Source organism: Peromyscus leucopus, chromosome 14 (assembly GCF_004664715.2).
Source record: "Peromyscus leucopus breed LL Stock chromosome 14, UCI_PerLeu_2.1, whole genome shotgun sequence".
Lineage (NCBI taxonomy): Eukaryota > Metazoa > Chordata > Mammalia > Rodentia > Cricetidae > Peromyscus > Peromyscus leucopus.
In genome coordinates this window covers 24,245,246-24,264,164 of record NC_051075.1, presented here as the reverse complement: position 1 = coordinate 24,264,164, position 18,919 = coordinate 24,245,246, and the positions used below count along the sequence as shown (strand labels likewise).

At 41.3% G+C, this 18,919-nt stretch overlaps 1 protein-coding gene across 3 annotated transcripts in view; it reads right to left on the bottom strand.

The window, feature by feature from the left end:
* Positions 1–7,944: 7,944 nt before the first annotated feature.
* The window catches only part of Srp54 (signal recognition particle 54), a 43,310-nt gene continuing 32,335 nt past the window's right edge, over positions 7,945–18,919 (bottom strand). For all 3 annotated transcript variants that reach the window (XM_037210550.1, XM_028869718.2, XM_037210549.1), the window contains exons 12-16: positions 16,190–16,263; positions 15,736–15,844; positions 11,999–12,169; positions 9,062–9,157; positions 7,945–8,422 (exon numbers count right to left, since the gene is read on the bottom strand). In XM_037210550.1, coding sequence (XP_037066445.1) covers positions 8,331–8,422; positions 9,062–9,157; positions 11,999–12,169; positions 15,736–15,844; positions 16,190–16,263 — 542 coding nt within the window. In that variant the 3' untranslated portion in view covers positions 7,945–8,330. The remainder of the gene's footprint in view (positions 8,423–9,061; positions 9,158–11,998; positions 12,170–15,735; positions 15,845–16,189; positions 16,264–18,919) is intronic.

The window sequence follows — 18,919 nt, the reverse complement described above, 5'->3', positions numbered from 1 at the left end:
CTTTTTCTTTTTGAGACAAGATCTCATGTAGCTCAGTCAGGCTGGCATCGAACTCCCTATATTGAGGGCGAACTTGAATTTACAATTCTAACTCCACTTCCCGTGTGCTGGGATTTGAGGCAAATGCCACAAAGACTGCTGAGGTATCAACTTACTACATAACTTTGACATTAATGTTAGTTGGAGCATCTCCAGGTAAGCTTTTTATTAACAGGTACATCTTCACCAATACGTACGAAGCCAAACAATATAGTCCGGCAAGGTGGTTCACAACTGTAATCAAAACAGTCCTAAGAGGCAAGGGGGTCAAGAGGGCACCTCATACTTAAGTGACCTTGAGGCCATTTTGAGCTACATGAGACCCTGTCTCAAATAATGATATTTGTAAAAATAATACATATTATTTTGGCCAAAGAAATGTGATCCAAACTCCCCCGCCCCTCTTTTACACGCCTTTCTCACACAGTCCTAAAGTAAATAAAGGATCCCCTATTTCCCAGCATACTCTGCCATGGTTCTTCACGTGTAGCAGGAGCCGGCTTCTAGCCACACCTCCTTCTCAGCTTTCGACACGCACTGGTTTTTTTTTTCAAATGTCGCTCAGGCTGGCCTCAAACCCAGTATCTTCCCGTCTCTCAGCCTTGGGATTACAAACCTGGCTCATTTGATAGTTTTAAATTGTATTTTCATGCCAGTCACAATTCAGAAATATCCCCCAAAGTTATGGCCTGTCTGCTCCTCAGAACGGTAGCAGCAGGCCCCGAGGGCCGAACAGCCTCACGGGATAGTTCTCTACAGTGCACTCAATCTTCCCCTCTGTCAAAGGTGGGTCAACAATGTGGCCCCTCCATCCACTCCAGGGTTAATTGTGATGCTGCCCTCACAATTAATCCTGGATATAGTTGACTCTATCTAAAAACAGTGACAAAAACCTTTAAGCACAAAGCAATTCCTTAAATCTTCATTGAAACACTGGTTATAAATACAGTCAAACTAACTTGAAGTAAACAAGTTATTGCATGACCTGATTCGATATGGTGGCATAAACAAGGGATTGAAACCACTCAAAACATCAAAACAAAACTGTGACCAATTGGAAATAAGAGCCAATTGTTCCGTTCTGTGAATGACCTTATAAACAACACAGTTCTACACTGTGTGTATCCAAAATCTCTTCCCTATTACCGGCAAGAACCATGTTTACTGAAAATTCAAAATGCAAGTTATATTTCGATAAACTGGAAATATTTCCTTAAAATGGCAGATTTTTAACACACACAACTGAAGAGCAATTTAGTATAAATCAACGACGCAAAGCAACAGGAAATTGAAGAAATCCCAGGAGTTTATTTTGAGCATTTATAGTCATTTCCAAACTGTCATAGCTCAACAAAATGAAAGCAGGCAATGAAGCCACGTGCCAAAATAGTTCTCCTTTCACACTGCCGTTTAAGGAAGCTGTAGCATAAATCAAAAAAACATACTTGTTCTTCAAACTTGGCGCACATAGAGCTATAAAGGTAAATTTGGACCAATCACTGTGTGAAACCAGGAAAATAAAGCTGAACAAAAACTGTAAACCAGGAATATTCATCAAACACAATCTTCCTATGGCTTTGCACAGCTGTGTGTATGCATATGCTGTGTGTAGGTGTGTGCATGTATATGTACATGTGTATATATATGCATGTTTATATTAACTCTGTGTATGTATATGTATATGCATGTTTATATTAGCTGTGTGAATGTATATACATATGTTTACATTAGTTGGGGCTCTTTTTTCAGGTTATCCTATCCCTTAAGTAGAATTTTTTCTTAGGGTGGGTATGTTTTCATCAAATATGATATACAAGGTTGAGGGATATAGCTCGGTGGTAGAGCGCTTGCCTAGTGTACGTCTGGGTTTAATCCCCAGCCCTGCAACTGATAACGGTGGGGATGAAGGCAAAGAGAAACAGGACAACACATTTCTGCTGGCTTTTAGGCATAAAGAAAATCATTAAATAAAAGCAGTGATTTCATTGTGGAGGCCAATATATCAGGAGCCCTGTTAAGGTCTTTTCCTGCAGCAATGCTTCTTTCTTAGAGAAACTCTGAAGTAGTACCTCATCCTCTTTGACAGATGAGGACAGATGACGCAGGTTAATTTGCTCAACAGCACAAGTGGTAAAGAGCAGTACCAGGCACATGGCGCCCATCTATAGCGCCAGATACGTAGAAGGATGAGGCAGGAGGGTCTTTTCAGTCTAGGAGTTCAAGACCAGTCTGGCAACATAGCAAGATCTTCTCTCTCCAAAACGGAATTCTTTCAAGGATTCTATTTTTGATCTTTAAAAAATCATACTCCAAAAGTCTTCTTGCTTCAGGGCAAGCTCATACACCATTTCTGTAACTACCAAATATTATAAAATCAAGCATACATATCAACTAATGGAGCTCATTCTCCAATCTCCTATCATATGAAGTATCAAAAATGTGCAACTGTTTCTTAGCATTTCGGTAACAACTGAGATTACTACCCCTTAATTTGCCAAGAACTAAGTAAAGGCTAAAATCAAATCTAACAATAATTCTCAATTCCCTTGCCTCCTTTTCTACTTTTTGATATGACAATTTTTAAAGATTTAATGTATACAGTATTCTGTCTGCATGTATGCCTGCAGGCCAGAAGAGGGTGCCAGATCTCATTACAGATGGTTGTGAGCCACCATGTGGTTGCTGGGAATTGAACTCAGGACTTTTGGAAGAGCAAGCAGTGCTCTTAACTGCTGAGCCATCTCTCCAGCCCGACCTTTTCTACTTTTTGAGACAGTATCTCACTATATAGCCTTGGCTGACCTGGAACTACGTAGACCAGACTGGGCTCAAATTCAGAGGTTCACTTGTCTCTGCTTCCTGAGCGCTTCCATTAAAAGGCGTGCACCATCACACCCTAGCACTTAATACTAGTGAGAGCTTAACAAGCAAGCATGCATGCATAACTCTTAGAATATGAAAATTAGCAATCACTATACACTTTCCTCACTTGACACAGACCTGAGTTTATCTCTGGAAAACGGTGTATCTGAGGTGAGAGAGGTGCATCCATAGTTAAGGGCACATGCTGCTCTCCCGGAGGCCTGTTTCCAACAGCCACGGCCTGTAAATCTAGCGCCAGGTGATCCAATGCTCCTGGCCTTAGCAGGCACTGGCACTTATATACACAGACACAAACGTATGATGTAAGGGGGAAAAAGTATCTGGCTTAATAAAAATACACGGGGTTGAAGAAATGTCTCAGCTGCCTGGTGGTGATGGCGCATGCCTTTAATCCCAGCACTTGGGAGGCAGAGGCAGGCAGATCTCTGTGAGTTCCAGGCCAGCCTGATTTACAGAGCGAGACCCAGGACAGGCTCCAAAGCTACACAGAGAAACCCTGTCTCGAAAAAAAAAACAAAAAAAACAAAAAACAAAAAAAAACACAACACCAAAAGTGTCAGGAATGTCAATTCTTTGTAATTTATTTAGTGTGTACGGGTGTCTTGGCTGCATGTATTGTGGGCAGAAGAAGAGGTTACATCCCCTAGAACTAGGGTTATGATGGTAGATAGTTGCCATGGGGTGGGAACTGAATCCAGAGCCCTTCAAAGAGCACTCATTATTTTAACTACTGACCCATCTCTTTGCCCTGATGGGGCAATTTTTTTTTCTTTTCTTTCTTCCTTCCTCTTTTCTTTTTTTGGTTTTTCGAGACAGGGTTTCTCTGTCTAGGTAGTCCAGGCTGTCCTGGAACTTGCTCTGTAGCCCAGGCTGGCCTTGAACTCACAGAGATGCGCCTCTCTCTGCCTCCCCAGTGCTGGGATTAAAGGTGTGTGCCACCACTGCCCAGCTTTCTTTCTTTCCTTTTCCCGAGGTCTGATAATTTGTTATTCTTTACTTATTTTTGACTAAATCAGACTTAGACGTTCTCATGGAGGACAGCCTACATCTCTTGGCAGTCTGTTTCTGTTGATTCTTTTCCTTCCTTCATTCTCTTGGTCAAAAGTTGAGCATATTCCACAGCTTGCTCATATCTCTTAGTTGCTTTGAAGAAGCACTACAATAGTGTTTGTGCTCATAGGACAAGTGGAGGAACAAGATGCTGAATCGTAAGTGCTCTGGGCACTTCTTAATGCCAGGCACACCTCAATTATCCCTCTTAGCAGCAGGCACTACATGCAGTTTAACTATTTTGTTTTTAATATTTATGATCCAACTAGTACTGATAATTCCATTGTTTTAGGTTAATAAGACTCTCTTAAGTGAAATGAAGCTAAAAATATATATTTAACTGGAGGAAAAGAAATGACAATTGTCAAATATAAAATAGATATGTCAGCTGGGCAGAATGCTACACACCTTTAAACCCAGCACTCAGGAGGCAGAACCAGGCAGATCTCTGTGAGTTTGAGGCCAGCCTGGTCTACATAGTGAGTTCAAGAACAGCCAGGGATACATCTACATAGTGAGGCCCTGTTTCAATAAAGAAAAAAAAATGCCCAAAAGAACTTACATGATAGGCTCACAGTAATAAAATATTAATAATTATAAATGCCTGATAAGGTGGAGTTTCACTCTAAAAACATAAAATTACCTAGATATCAATTCCCTGCTACAATGTAACAAGATATTTTCTGTCCCGTCAGCCAGCTCCCAAATAATGACAAAGAAACTTTTTAATTATGAAAGCTCGGCCTATAGCTTGGGTTTGTTCCTAACTAGCTCTTATAGCTTAAATCAACCCATTTCTAGTAATCTACATTTTACTATGTAGCTTTTACCTTTCTTTCATTCTGTATGTTGGACTCCACATGTCTAGTTGGTATCTCTCCTGAGCCAAGATTACCCCTCCTATACCTCCTGCCTAGCTATTGGCCGTTCAGATCTTTATTAAACTAATCACAGCAATATATCTTCATACAGTGTACAAATATCCCACAGCACTACAGACTATAAGTCATTGCAGGGAATTAGCTTAAGCCCATAAGTGTGCAAGTACTCAACAGTAAGCATAGGTAAATGTCCTTCCTCCTTGCAAAACTTTGGGAGAAACCAGCACAAAACATTTACATACATCACCTAACTACTACAAATAACATGCCACAGACTAGACAACTTAGTTAGAGGTCAAGTTTAAGCTAATTCCTTAGCAACTGAGATGCAAATTAACCACACCAATAATTTTCATTCCCAAAGCAGAGGACATTAAAATGACATTTGATAAAATATTATAATGGTCAAAATACTGTAATTGGAATTTAAAGCAAAATTGTAAGAAAATTGATTTGGGGACTGGAGAATGGCCAGGGTTAAGGGGACCTGCTGCTCTTCAGTAAGACCACCCGGGTTTGGTTCTCCAGAAGTTTGAATGAGAAAGGCCCTCACAGGCTCATAAGCTTGAACACCGGTCTGTTGATGGAACTGTTTGGGAAGGACCAGGTGGTATGGCCTTATTGAGATGAGGTGCCTCTAGGGGCAGGCTTTGAGGTTTCAAAATCCTCTTCCCATTCCCAGTGTGTCTCTCTTTCTGCCTCCGACTTGCAGATAAAGATGCGAGCTCTCTGCTGCTCCCGCCATCACGCCTTTGCTCCACTGTACATGGATCCACGTGTATGTGGCACACGTACCCTGGGGATAACCAACAGTTCTCTAATGGACTGGAAATTACGCCTGCCGCGGCTAGTGAAGTCACACATCTCGGAGGAGAACCTGCAACTACCACGTCACTAAACCGGCCTAACTCCTAACTACATCCTAAACATCTGTCCTGTACCACAGATAAACAGTCCTCATCCCCCATCAAAGAAACTCCTCCATACAACAGATAGACCACTACAGAAAACAACAATCAATCAAAATGCCAAGTTGTGGATCACTGGCATTCGAGCCTACTTTTCCACGATTCCAGGATATACAGAGAACCAGCTGAGCAACTACGAGATTCTTGGACTTTCCATTCAGATAGACTGCAGCCTGTAAGTCATTCCAATAAATCTATACACACACACACACACACACACACACACACACACACACACACACACACATATGTAAGTTCTGTCACTCTAGAGAACATCATTAATATACTGACCCAGAGGCACCCTGAGCTTTAACTGTTCTTTTACCACTGTTTAGTTTTTGAAAAATAAATTAGAATCAGACAGAAAATTACCAAAACCCATGCAGAAGGCATTCAGCACGTTATGGCCAAAAGTTCATCTCATTTACCTTTATTTAATCAAAACAAAATACCCAGAAAACAGAAATCACTAACATGCACACCCAAAAAAGGTAGTGTGCAATTTAACTAGCATTTTCGCTAGTTTCAGATGTCTATAGCTACACCTTGCTGTGCCAATTCTGAAGAACACAAAATATGTAATTTCTCTAGGATACAGTGCCCAGTTGGGAAATCCTGGTCCTCTACTAAACAATAATTATCTGTACCTAAGCACAACACAGAACCAGTTGCATTCTTTTTGTGACATTTTCGGTTTTTGAGACATGGTCTACATAACTTAGGTTGACCTCCAACTCACAATCTTCCTGCCTCACCTCCTAAATATTAGGATTTGCTAAGCACTACCAATCCCAGCTGAACTGCCTTCTTTATGAGAATACTTTTCAAAGAATGGTGATTTACTAAAATTACTGCACTCCGGGGGCTGAAGCAGAAGACTTGGCACTCAGTTCCAGACCAGCCTTAGCCTTTCCCCCCAAACCAACCACAGGCAGACACAGTAGTAATCTAGTTCCATCCAGCACTTCTGCAGCAAAATGGAAGGTGGACACTAGAGAATCCCCAGAAGCTTGAAAGCCAACTAACCTGGCTACACAGAAACAAACAGGAGAGCCCAACTCAAACAGTGGAGAAGGCTAGGACTAGCACCTCACGTTGTTCTGACTTCCAATAATGTGTACCCTGGCCTGTGCACACATCAACCTGAACACACACACACACACACACACACACACACACACACACACACACACACACACACAGGGGCCTACGACATGGTTCTGTGGGTGAAGGCACTTGGTTCCAAGTGTGACTGACCTGAGCTCAATCCCTAGATCCACATGGTGAAATGAGAACTGACTTCTGCCAAGTTGTCCTCTGAAGCCTAGTGTGGTGACTCATACTTTTAATCCCAGCACTTGGAAGGCAGAGGCAGGGGATCTCTGTGAGTTCGAGGCCAGCCTGGGCTACATAGTGAGTTCCAGAACAGCCAGAGCTACATAGTAAGACCCTGCGTCCAAAAAAAAAGGCCAGGCAGTGGAGGCACACGCCTTTAATCCCAGTACTTGGGAGGCAGAGGCAGGCGGATCTTTGTGAGTTCAAGGCCAGCCTAGTCTACAAAGCGAGATCCAGGACAGGCACCAAAACTACACAGAGAAACCCTGTCTCGAGACACCGAAGGGGAAAAAAAAAGGTTGCCCTCTCAGCTCCACACATGGCTACAGCACAAGAGCACCCACACAGACACAAGCAGCCATAGTTAGCAACAATCCAACCAACTCTGTCATGGCCTTATTTTTTTTTAATATACAAACTGTAGCCTAATAATTTAATATTACTTGCCCATTAGAAAATTTATGTATTATCTATTATCAAAACATATAATTTTTCAATAGTATATAAGAAACATAAAAATGGCTTTAAAAACAGTCAAAGACCACAGGACTCCAAAAAACATGTAAAAAATTGAATACATCATGTTATGAACTGTAACCAAATTCTTGATTTCAATTTAAATAGCAAAGCTGAGGGGTTTTTTTGTAATAAACTTATTTTATCCTAAAGTAAATAATATTTCCTAATAGTCATGAATAAATGATTCTCCCATATCTCCCTTTAAATGTACCTGCTGGCTTTTTGTCTACTAACTGAGCACGTTAAACCATAAAGAAAGTTAACGACCCTTTAACTTATCACTTGAAGTTTATTTTGCAGCACTTTCCTTCAATATCATGTAATTTACTGATCGGGACTGTTTATAAATGTGACGCTTGGCTTTTGAGACGATTAAAAATCTTTAAGTACTAAAATTTTACATCATGATTTGTTTAACTTAAGAAGTGTTATGACGGTCAAACTACAGAAGATCTGAAGCAGAAATAGGATGACTTCTGAAATACCAGCCACTCCTCCCTCGCGTCAGAAGAGAAGGCAGACAAAAGGAAACAGGCAGGACTAGAGAATGAGAGCGGGACAGGCGAGAAACATCTCCCCACTTGCAAAGGGGGAGACGCTGAGGCCTAAGGAGGTAACATAACCATCCACGTCAGTCTATAGGAAGGCGTCTTCTTCACATGTTATTGAATCCCATCATGCCTTTCATGTTGCCGGCAGCACCCTGTTGAAACTGTCTCATCATGGACTGAAGTCCTGCCATGCCCCCTAGAGAGAGACCAGAGGAAAACAGGTCATGACCACGCAGCCTCGAAATGGTTATTGCTTTCGCCTAACAAGTACTTTAACCTCTAAAAGCAGTGCTTTGACAGCAATTTTGTCAGCAGCCAATTAAAATGTGTTATTGCTTTATTTTCATCTAAAAAAGAAAATGGAAAATGTGCTTCATGAAGTTACCATGAGGAATAAGGTAAAACACGAAAAGATCTTGGAATAGATCTGTCCACAATCAAGAAGTCTAAAGAGAGCATTTTCTATGTCAAGACTAAGTCTTTTAGTAACGAGAATTGGTTTATAAAAAGTGGTCAATTCGGGATAGGAGCTATGTTTCAAAGGACTTACAGAAAAAAAGAATTTACCATTTGTTAAGCACTTACTATATGGCCAGAACTACACTAAATGCTTCCACACACATTTGCTCATTTTATTTGTCACAGTCTCCGGATGAGGTATTATATAAAATTCAACCAGCCAGGATTCAGAGGTCCTCTTCCTTCCACACTTATCTTTTACACAGGCTTTCATATACACCACAGATTGTCATAATCACTACAAAAGTCCTACCATTCAACTATAGCCTTATAAATGTAACTGTATGTTACAGCTGGCCAAGGATTGTATATTTACCCATGTGATGAAGAACTCGGGGATCCATCATTTTGGCCATTTGTTGATTCAATTTTGCCATCTGTGACTGACTCACATTCTTAGACATATCACCCCCTGATAAAACAAAACTTTTTAGTTAGTATATGATGTGGTATAGAGTATCACACAGCTTACTAATGCTTTTCTCAATTACATTTTTTTGAGGACAAACACAAGAAATTCTATATATAGGATCATTGTTGTTCCTGCATTCGCCCTGGCTACACTAGAGTTTACTATGTAAGCCAGCTTCCTAGGTAAGGGGATCAAAGGCATGACCCACCATGCCTGGCTACAAGTTTTTCTGTGGGTTTTTTTTTCTTTTTTTCTTTCTTTCTTTTTTTTTTTTTTTTTTTTTGAGACAGGGTTTCTCTGTGTAGCTTTGGTGCCTGACCTGGAACTCGCTTTGTAGACCAGGCTGACCTCGAACTCACAGAGATTCTCCTGGCTCTGCCTCCCAAGTGCTGGGATCAAAGGCAGAGGCACCATACAAGTATTTCTTAAAGCTACGATTTTGATTTTCCCCCTAATATAACTAGGCAGCCCCTGCTAGGGAGCCTGATGAGATAGACAGGAAGCTGGGAGGACCACCACAAGGAGAGAACCAAAGGACACAGCAAGGCAGCTTTGCCTGCACTGGCATATGCTGAGAGAACTCCAAACAGGGCATGGTGCTCCTGGAATGCCCTGGGTGTATCCTTAACCTTTCTGGAAAGAAATATCAATCTCCTCAAATAACACAGGAGACACAAAATCTTCACTAATCATGTGGTACTTGAAGTGGATATCTATGTAGTGTTTGTTTGCCGAAAGCAATTTCATTAAAAAATAATAGCTTTAAATTAAAAATATGGCTGTGGCTAGAGCTCAGTGGTCCACTGACTGCCTAGCACACAGGAGGCCCTAGCTCCAATACTCAGCATGGGGGAGGGCGCAGAACAGTGACAGAAGAGGCTGAACAAAAAGTTGGAGTTACTGATAAGGACTAACTGGGGGAGACTGAATAACTGTTAAATGAACATGCAAAACAGGATTTCTCTGTGCAACCCTGGTTGTCCTGGAACTCAGGACTGTCTCTGCTTCCCAGGTGCTGAGATCAAAGGAGTTTGCTATCACCACCTCGCATATGATCTCAAAGATGTTTGTATGTCCTTTTTTTTTTTTTTTTTTTTTTTTTTTTTTTTTTTTTTTTGAGAAAGAGTATTACTGTGTAGCTGTCCTGAAATTCATTATGCAGACCAGACTAACCTCAAACTCATAGATATCCACCTGCCTCTGCCTCCCAAGTGCTGGAATTAAAGGAGTGCACCACCACTGCATAGTTCAATTTAAGTGTTTTTACATTATAGAAACTAAATCAAAAGAAGGCTTTTGAATAAATTCTTCAGAAAAAAATATTTTATTTTATACTATACATAGCAAAATAAATCCCAGCAGGAATAAAAAGACAGAAAATAAATCTGGCCAGGTGATAAGCTTGGTGGTATAGAGCCTACGCAGCATGCGTGAGATTCTGAGTTGGATCCCAGTCCCACCAAACCAATCAAACGAAAATGAGGAGGAGAAAACACTCAGCTGGTTACTGTGCTCTCAACCCAGGGAAGGCCGCCAGAGTGAAGATCAAAGGAAAAGACCAACAATAAACAGGTGTGGCTTACAGAAAAACCATTTTGTTTGATCGATCGACTGACTGAGACAGGGTCTCTATGAAACTTTGGCTGTCCTAGAACTCTCTTTATAAACCAGGCTGGCCTCTGCCACCCTGAGTGCTGGGATCAAAGGGGGCACCACTACTCCAGCTGTGTATTACTTTTTGAGGTAAGGTCTTACTACGTAGCCCTAGCTGGTGTTGAACTTGAAGATATCCTCTGCCTCCTAAATGCTGGGATTACAGACACTGTGCCCACTTGAAACTTTGGAGAGGGGTTGGGGGACTATGGATCAAACTCAGAGCATCAAGCATGCAAGCCGAGCATTCTACCTCTGAGTTACACCTCCAGCCCTAAAACTAGAAATAAAGTAAAATGAAAAGCTTGGGACAGTCTGCAAATGAAAAGCAAGGCTGTTAAGATGTTATTATAGAGCAATAGGGAGAAACACTGAGGGACTGAACAAGGGAGAGGTGACCCACGACCAAACTCCAATCAGTGGATACACATTAGCAAACTTACTCAGTGTCTACTATATTTCTAACCAAAGAGGAAAACGGACTCCATGGAACTGCCTAGAAGCTGACTGGACACAACAGCAGACGAGTCAGCTAAGATCTAGACACAAGCAGGGCTGAAACAGGAGGAGACAGTGATAGAGAGAGAGAGACAGACAGACAGACAGACAGACAGACAGACAGACAGACAGACAGACAGAGACAGTCTTGAGTTTTGCTGGGGTTCTGACACCAGGTCTAGCTTTTAAGGAATCGCAGGGGATCAGGCCGGCAATGCCCCTGCTGCTTTTCTTGTCTCAAAAAAGCCGGGAATGTAAGCATGTGATACCTATCTGGTAATATGGAAAAATAATCAGTAGTTTTATCGACTTTTGTCTCCACAGGATTTGTGGGATTCTCTGAGGAATGAAAGAGAGTTCGATTTTTTATACTCTTATATTCTCTAAATATTCTCTAAATAGTATGTATGTTGATAGAAATAAAGTCATTTTCAATATTAATGTCTACAATCTTAATTCTAAAAACAGGTAAATCATGGATCACATGATAAATCCTGGTGGACTTGACTGTAACATTAAGTTCAGACTGTCTCTCTTCTCCAGTGCTGGGACGAAACCAGGGACTCGGACAGGCCCTACTACTGAGCAGAGCCCCAGGCCCCACAACATGAAATACAGCAGCGCCTTTTCCAGTCATGTTTCGTCTCTTCACTTCATTCTTTGAAGTGATAAAGCACCTTTTTGCCTCACCTTTGAAAAGTCCTTTGATACCTCCCATCTTCTTGACCATCTGCGCAAACTTGGTGTACTGAGTCAGAAGTTCCTGCACATCTCTTGTGGACACACCTGACCCGCGGGCGACTCTCTGGATCCTGCCTGGCTGCTTACTAAAGACCTTGGCGCCGTCTGTGCTGTCCAGTTCTGCAGACAAGAACCAAATGACATCATTTACATCAGAGCATCACTCACTATCACAGGAGCCAAGCACTCGGCCTCTCAGTTACACCTCCAGTCCTAAAATGCATTTATTAGGGGGAAAAAAAAGGGGGGGGGCTAGAGAGATGGCTCAGCAGTTAAGAGCACGGACTGCTCTTCCAGAACTCAGGTTCAATTCCCAGCACCCACATGGCAGCTAACAACTGTCTCTAACTCCAAAATCTGGCACCCTCACACAGACATACATGCAGGCAAAATACCAATGTCCTCCACAATCACAGTATGGTATATTTCAAAAACAACAGAAGCACTCACCTTGATTCTACCCTATTAAACAGCTGTTAACTTCTAATCCACAAATTTAGATCTCCTAAGCAAGTAGAAGACAGTAGATTCTACATATAACCAATGGAGAAATTCTACCTGGTAATATTCTAATCCTTTTTCTCATGAGTCTCCTTCAGCTTTTTGATCATTCAGAACTTAAGGTGCAGTTCTTCTGCCTTTACTCGTATGCAATGTAAGGAATGAAGTGGACTTCAGTCCAAATATCTGCTTTGAGCTATGCATGCATGGTAAGTAGCACACTCAGGAGGGTGAGGCAGGGGATCACAAGGTTCGAGGCCAGCTTGGGATACACAGCAAACCCTGTCATAAAAAAAGGGGGGAAAAAGAAAAAAAACTCTATAATGTAACTGTCTCAAAACAATACAAAACAGAAACAAAGTAAAACAAACAGCGCCAGAATGCAGACATAAGAGAAAATACCTCTCAGTCTTTTTTTCACTGTATCTCGGGCTGAGCTCAAACTTGTGATCTTCTTGTCTTGGCCTCTTGAGTGACAGGATTACAGGGATATAATATGCCTAGTCCAACATTCTCTTTATAACATCCCGCTTGTTGCCAAGCCTGATAACCTGAATTCAATCCCTGAAATTCTCATGGTAGAATTTCCCCCAATTGTCCTCTGACCTCTACACACCTATACCAAGTCCTCCCACACCCCTAGCAATAAGTAACTAAGTTTTTATAAAAGGGAGTGTGGGTGGGGGCTGGGCGGTGGTGGCATATAGCTTTAATCATAGCACACAGGAGGCAAAGGCAGCGAATCTGTGACTCTGAAGCCAGCCTGGTCTACAAAGCAAGTTTCAGTATGGCCAGGGCTACACAGAGAAACCTTGTCTCCAAAATATATAAATAAGTAAGTGAGTGAGTGAGTGAGTGAGTGAATGAATGAACGAACGAACAAATAAATAAAAAATAAACAAATAAATAAATGAAAATGATAAAAAATGAATGAAATAAAATGGGAGTAGGAGTATCTCCATGGTTAAGAGCACTGGCTGATCTTCCAGAAAATCGGGGTTTGCTTCCCAGCACCACACAGTGGTTCTCACCTGTCTGTAACTCCAGTTTCAAGGAACCCCATGCCCTCTGACCTCCCCAGGCACAGCATACACATTCTGAACAGACATACATGCAGGCAAAACACCCATACACGTAAAGTAACAATTTAAAAAATCAGTTTCCTTTATTAGAAACATAGGTGGCCTCAGTCTTAGCGACCCCAGTGATTGGCTAACAGCACAGGAAATATAAGATTGCAGTTTCTAGAATCAGTCCAAGTACAGAATGATCCAGGCCTGGTGGCACATGCTTTTGATTCTAGCACTCAGAGGCAGAAACAGATCTCTTTTGAATTTGAAGCCAGTTTGGTCTACATAACAAGTTATAGGTCAGCTGAGGCTCCTTAGTGAGACTGTCTCAAAAAACAACCAACACTACGGAACAGATGCATGAAGTTGCATCGAAAAACCGAATCTAGCAGAACAAATGCAGCCCTGTAAACACTGGTTTCTGCAAAGAACGGCAGCAAAGACCGTCAAGTCAGACTGTCCTCACTAGACACAGCTGGGTCAGCTGTCTCCTCCAGACACAAACTCTCACTTACTGATGCAGGAATGCAAACAAGCGGGAAGGTTTCTAGAAGACAGCAGTCAGAGTATCTTAGGACTCTGGGGGTGGGGGGGTTGACCGACTTTGTCTTGAGATTCAGTTACATCAGACATCTAAACTTCTCAAAATGTTTTGGCTAACCTTGAGCTTTTCCTTTTTTAGACTGTTTTTTGCTTAGTCTGAAACCAAGAGCTGCTACACAGCTGTTGTTGGCCTTGTACTTGCTACATAACCAGGCCAGCCTCCAGCTCACTCATGGTACTCCTGCCTCAGTGCTAGGATTACGTGCGTGTGTTTATATATCTGCCCAGTCTTGGCATTTTCCATTTTGATTAAGTTTCAGAATCACTATTACCATTGCTACAAACATGAAAAGGAAGATTTTTATTTAGACTTTTATTTATTTATTAGTATTATTTTTTGTTTTTTGATGGTTTCATGTAGCTCAAACTGGCTTCAACCTTACCTTAATGCTCAAGAATGACCTTGAATTCCTGTTCCTCGTGCCTCCACCTCCCAAGTAGGGATCATAAGTGTGCATGGACTTGCCTAGAGACTGGGATTTTATTGAAACTATAAATAAACTTGTGGGAACTGAATAACTATGTAAGGAAGTATGTCATTCGGTTATAACTCCAACTACAGAATTTTTGTTGCCTAGCATTTCCATATATACACCCCTGCCAGGCATAAAAAGAAGAGTTTCGATAACAAATAGATAAACAAATAAATACAAACATGATTTCAAAAGAAAAAAAAAAAGGCTTTCAGATGTGGGAGAGCCATCATGTACCCTACAGAGTGACTGAGGACAGACTCCCAAGAAAAATGTTTAGGTTGGACCCCGCCTCTCTACTGTCCAGTGACCTTGAATATTTTTACTCAGTATGATTATACCTCAGTTTTTTTCACCCAGAAAAGATAGATAATAGTGAACTACCTCCCTTAAGAACTATGATGATTAAATGGTTTATATTTGAAAGGTACACATTAAGTATTGAAGAGACAATAAAAAAAAACACTGAATTTACTTGATTATTTATAAATAGCTTCTTTTTTATTTAAAGATTTACTTATTTCTATACTTTACGTATATGGGTGTTTTATCTGTATGTACAGTTGCACACCAGAAGAGGACATCAGATCCCATGGTACTACAGTTATAAATGGTTGTGAGGCACCATGTAGACTGGAAATTGAACTCAGAACCTCTGGAAGAACAGCCAGTGCTCTTAACTGCTGAGCCATCCCTCCAGCCTGATTATTTATATTGAGACAGGATCTCACCATGTATCTCTGACTAGCCTGGAACTTGCTATGTAGACCAGGCTGGCTTCAAACTCAGAGATCCACCTGCCTCTGCCTCTCAAATGCCTGGATTAAAGGAGTGCACCAACATACCCAGCCAACATTTAATTTTTTTAAACCCAGGATTCTCTCAACACTGACTGTAATTTTCCCCATTCATTTCTATCAACTTGATGAAAACATACAATTCTTTCTTCAGAGCTCATTCAGAGAAATGTTATACATGAAACTCAAAACCTGCTGCTATCCAGAATATTGGCCCTCAGTCAAGTCACTTGCTCTCTTACCTTGATCATTCATACTATCCATTATTGTCATCAGCTTCTTGAGCCTTGCCATTGACTCCTGTTCATTTCCTTTGCTCATAAAATCTGTTCCAAAACCTGGAATCATCCCCTAAAACAGATGGAAACATAGTCATCAATGACTTAATACTGCTCAAAATGTCAATATTTAAACACTAGCCTTGAAACTAATTATTAAACAAACCATTTTACCCAAATGATTTATGCAAGTATAACTGTTCTTAGAAATTATAATGAAAAGAGCATCATATGAACTCATGAAGATGTCACGACAAAACCCACTATTTTACACAACTGATACCCGCGAATCAGGCGGGCGGCTCTTCTGTTACAGCCATGCCTGCCACACTATAGTGTATTAAGTTGCTTTCATTGTACAAATAAAATGAACACAAAAACATATAAAGAACTTTAGAAACATTTAAAGATAACTAACCAAGATCTGACTGAATGGGCCCATTTTCATGATATTCTGAAACTGTTCATACATGTCTCGCAATGTAAACTGACCTGAAATGCAATATAAATAATTCAGATATAGCAGAAAATGTACATTTCCATTCAATAAAACTAGTTTTTTCCTTAATCACGAATTCATCTTGAATCATATTATCCAATCAATAAACATTCGTTGCACAGTTACTGTGTGGAAGACAGGATGAATGCTGGAAGGAGTAATAAGCACATGGACAGACTGTATCACAGAGAAGCTTACTATTCTAGCACATTAGATAGACATACCCAATTACAAGAAACTTAGAAACAAGGCAAACTACATCTACTAACATGGCTACAATTAAAAGGCTTGAATACAGCAAAAACTAAAGAGAATATAGAACATGTAAAATTTCTATGCATTACGGGCAAGAATATAAAATAGTGAAAATGATTTATAAGATTTGAAATGTCTTCATAGCTTAGCTATCCAAGGTTAGGAAATGGACAGACTGAGGACAAAACAGTACTCAAATAATACCAGGAGTGACGACACACGCCTTTAACCCCAGCAGAGTCATCTGAATCCTCTGAGTTTGAGGACAGCCTGGTCTACATAGAGTTTTAGGACAGCCAAGGCTACAGAGTCCCTGTATGAAAAAACTAGAGTTTCATTGACGATTATAAAAAACTTCATTGGTGATTATAAAAATATTTTGCTGATGGAACTGGTGGCTCACACCTGTGTTCTCTACACTCAGGAGGCTGAGGAGATAAGATTCCAAGTTTATAGTCAGCCAGGACTAAGAAAGGAAGATTCTGAATCCCGTAACTCGGGGAACTGACATAAAACCCACACATTCTGCCTGAGGCCAACCCGGGGCCCAGCTGCTGATCCTGTGAAGCCCAACAATGTGGAGGTGCTGGTGAGATTGCCCTACTGATCAACCTGTTCAGCTGAGACCCATTCTGTTGAGACTGCCCTACTGATCAACCTGTTAGCTGAGATCTATTCGGAGAGGTTTCAGAAGCCTGCAGCCTGCAGTCTGAGGAAACACGATCAGCTGAGGAGTGGGCAAGCGACCCGAGAACGCAAGAGAAGGAGCCGTCCGGCCACCGAACCAGATCACCAGAGTCATACGCCATTCTTACACCGACTGGAAACAGGTAAGGCCCCATCTCTGGACCTGCAGACCAGGTCCCTAGCCCCTAGGCCCCAGCCATTGGAGCCCCAGGGACCAGGCAGCTACCTTTCCCTGCTTCCTCGCCAGCCCCTGCAAACCCAACAACCACCGGAGTCACAAGCCCAACCTCCACCCACTGGGAACAACTGCTCCCCGAGACAGAACACACTAACACTGATTGGACAAAGCTGCTCCCAGAGAAACAGAGCCCAACACAACTAATTCAACCAAGAACCCCTAGTGGACCAAGACTAACAATTAGAACAAGAGAGGCATCTTCAGACACAGACACCGCCTGCACCAAGTGGAGGAAGAGATGAGTAGACGCCAGTGCAAAAATACAGGCAACAACATAAAGACCTATGACACCATCAGAACCTAGTGATTCTACACCTGCAAGACCTGAACATACATACCAAGGCAGAAGAAGAAATCAATCCTAAAAATGACTTTTAGATGATAGAGGCCCTTAAAGAAGAAATAAAAAACTCCCTTAAAGAAATGGAAGAAAAAACAAATAAAAAATTGGAAGAAATCAAAGAAAGCCAAGAAAAAGCAATTAAACAGATGAAGGAAACAGTTCAAGATTTGAAAATTGAAATCGCGAGACAATAAAGAAGACACAAACTGAGGGAATGCTGGAAATAGAAAATCTGACTAAACGAACAGGAACTACAGATGCAAGCATAACTAACCGAATGCAAGAGATGGAACAGAGAATCTCTGACGATGAAGACACAATAGAGAAAATAGATTCGTCAGTCAAAGAAAGGAAGATTCTGTCTCAAAACCAAAAGCAAATTATATGGGCTGGTCAGATGGCTCGGTGGATGAGGTACTTGCCAGGCAAACTGATGACCTGAGTCCAATCCCTGGAAACCACACAAGGTGGAAGTAGAGAACTATTTCAGTGCCCTCTGATCGTCATATACATGCCACAGTGTGCTCACCCACACACACAATGATAACAACAATAATAAATTAAGGAAGGGAGAAATCATGTATGAAATAAACTGGTTGAGGGAAAAATAGACACAATAAAAATGGACACAGAACTGGGCTGGAGAGATGGTTTAGCAACTAAAAGTACTTGCTGTTCTGTTATAAGGACCAGTGTTTAGATTCTAGAATAATCCACTTTGGCCATTCACAAAGAAAGAAGTGGAACCAGCTAGATGGCTCAGTGGGTAAAGATGTTTGCCACCAAGCCTAATGAGCTGAGTTTGAGCCCCAGAACCCACATAAAGGTGGGAGAAGAAACTCCAGCAAGTTATCCTCTGAATTAAGTACTTGTCCACATGGAGTATAAAGAGAGTATGTATGTCACAGACAGAGGGACAAACAAAAAGTGTGAGCAACTTACACTGGAGAAATTCAAAGCTCAGCATGGCTGGCACAGAATGCTAAATATAGTCGAGTCAAAGCCTTATGTAGAAGACAGGAACTAGATTATGGGATCTTTTACAAGCACTCTAAGGACAATGGGAAGCTGACGGAGGATTTTAGATTGATGAGATCATAGCGGAATTTCTGAAAACTCTCATTTT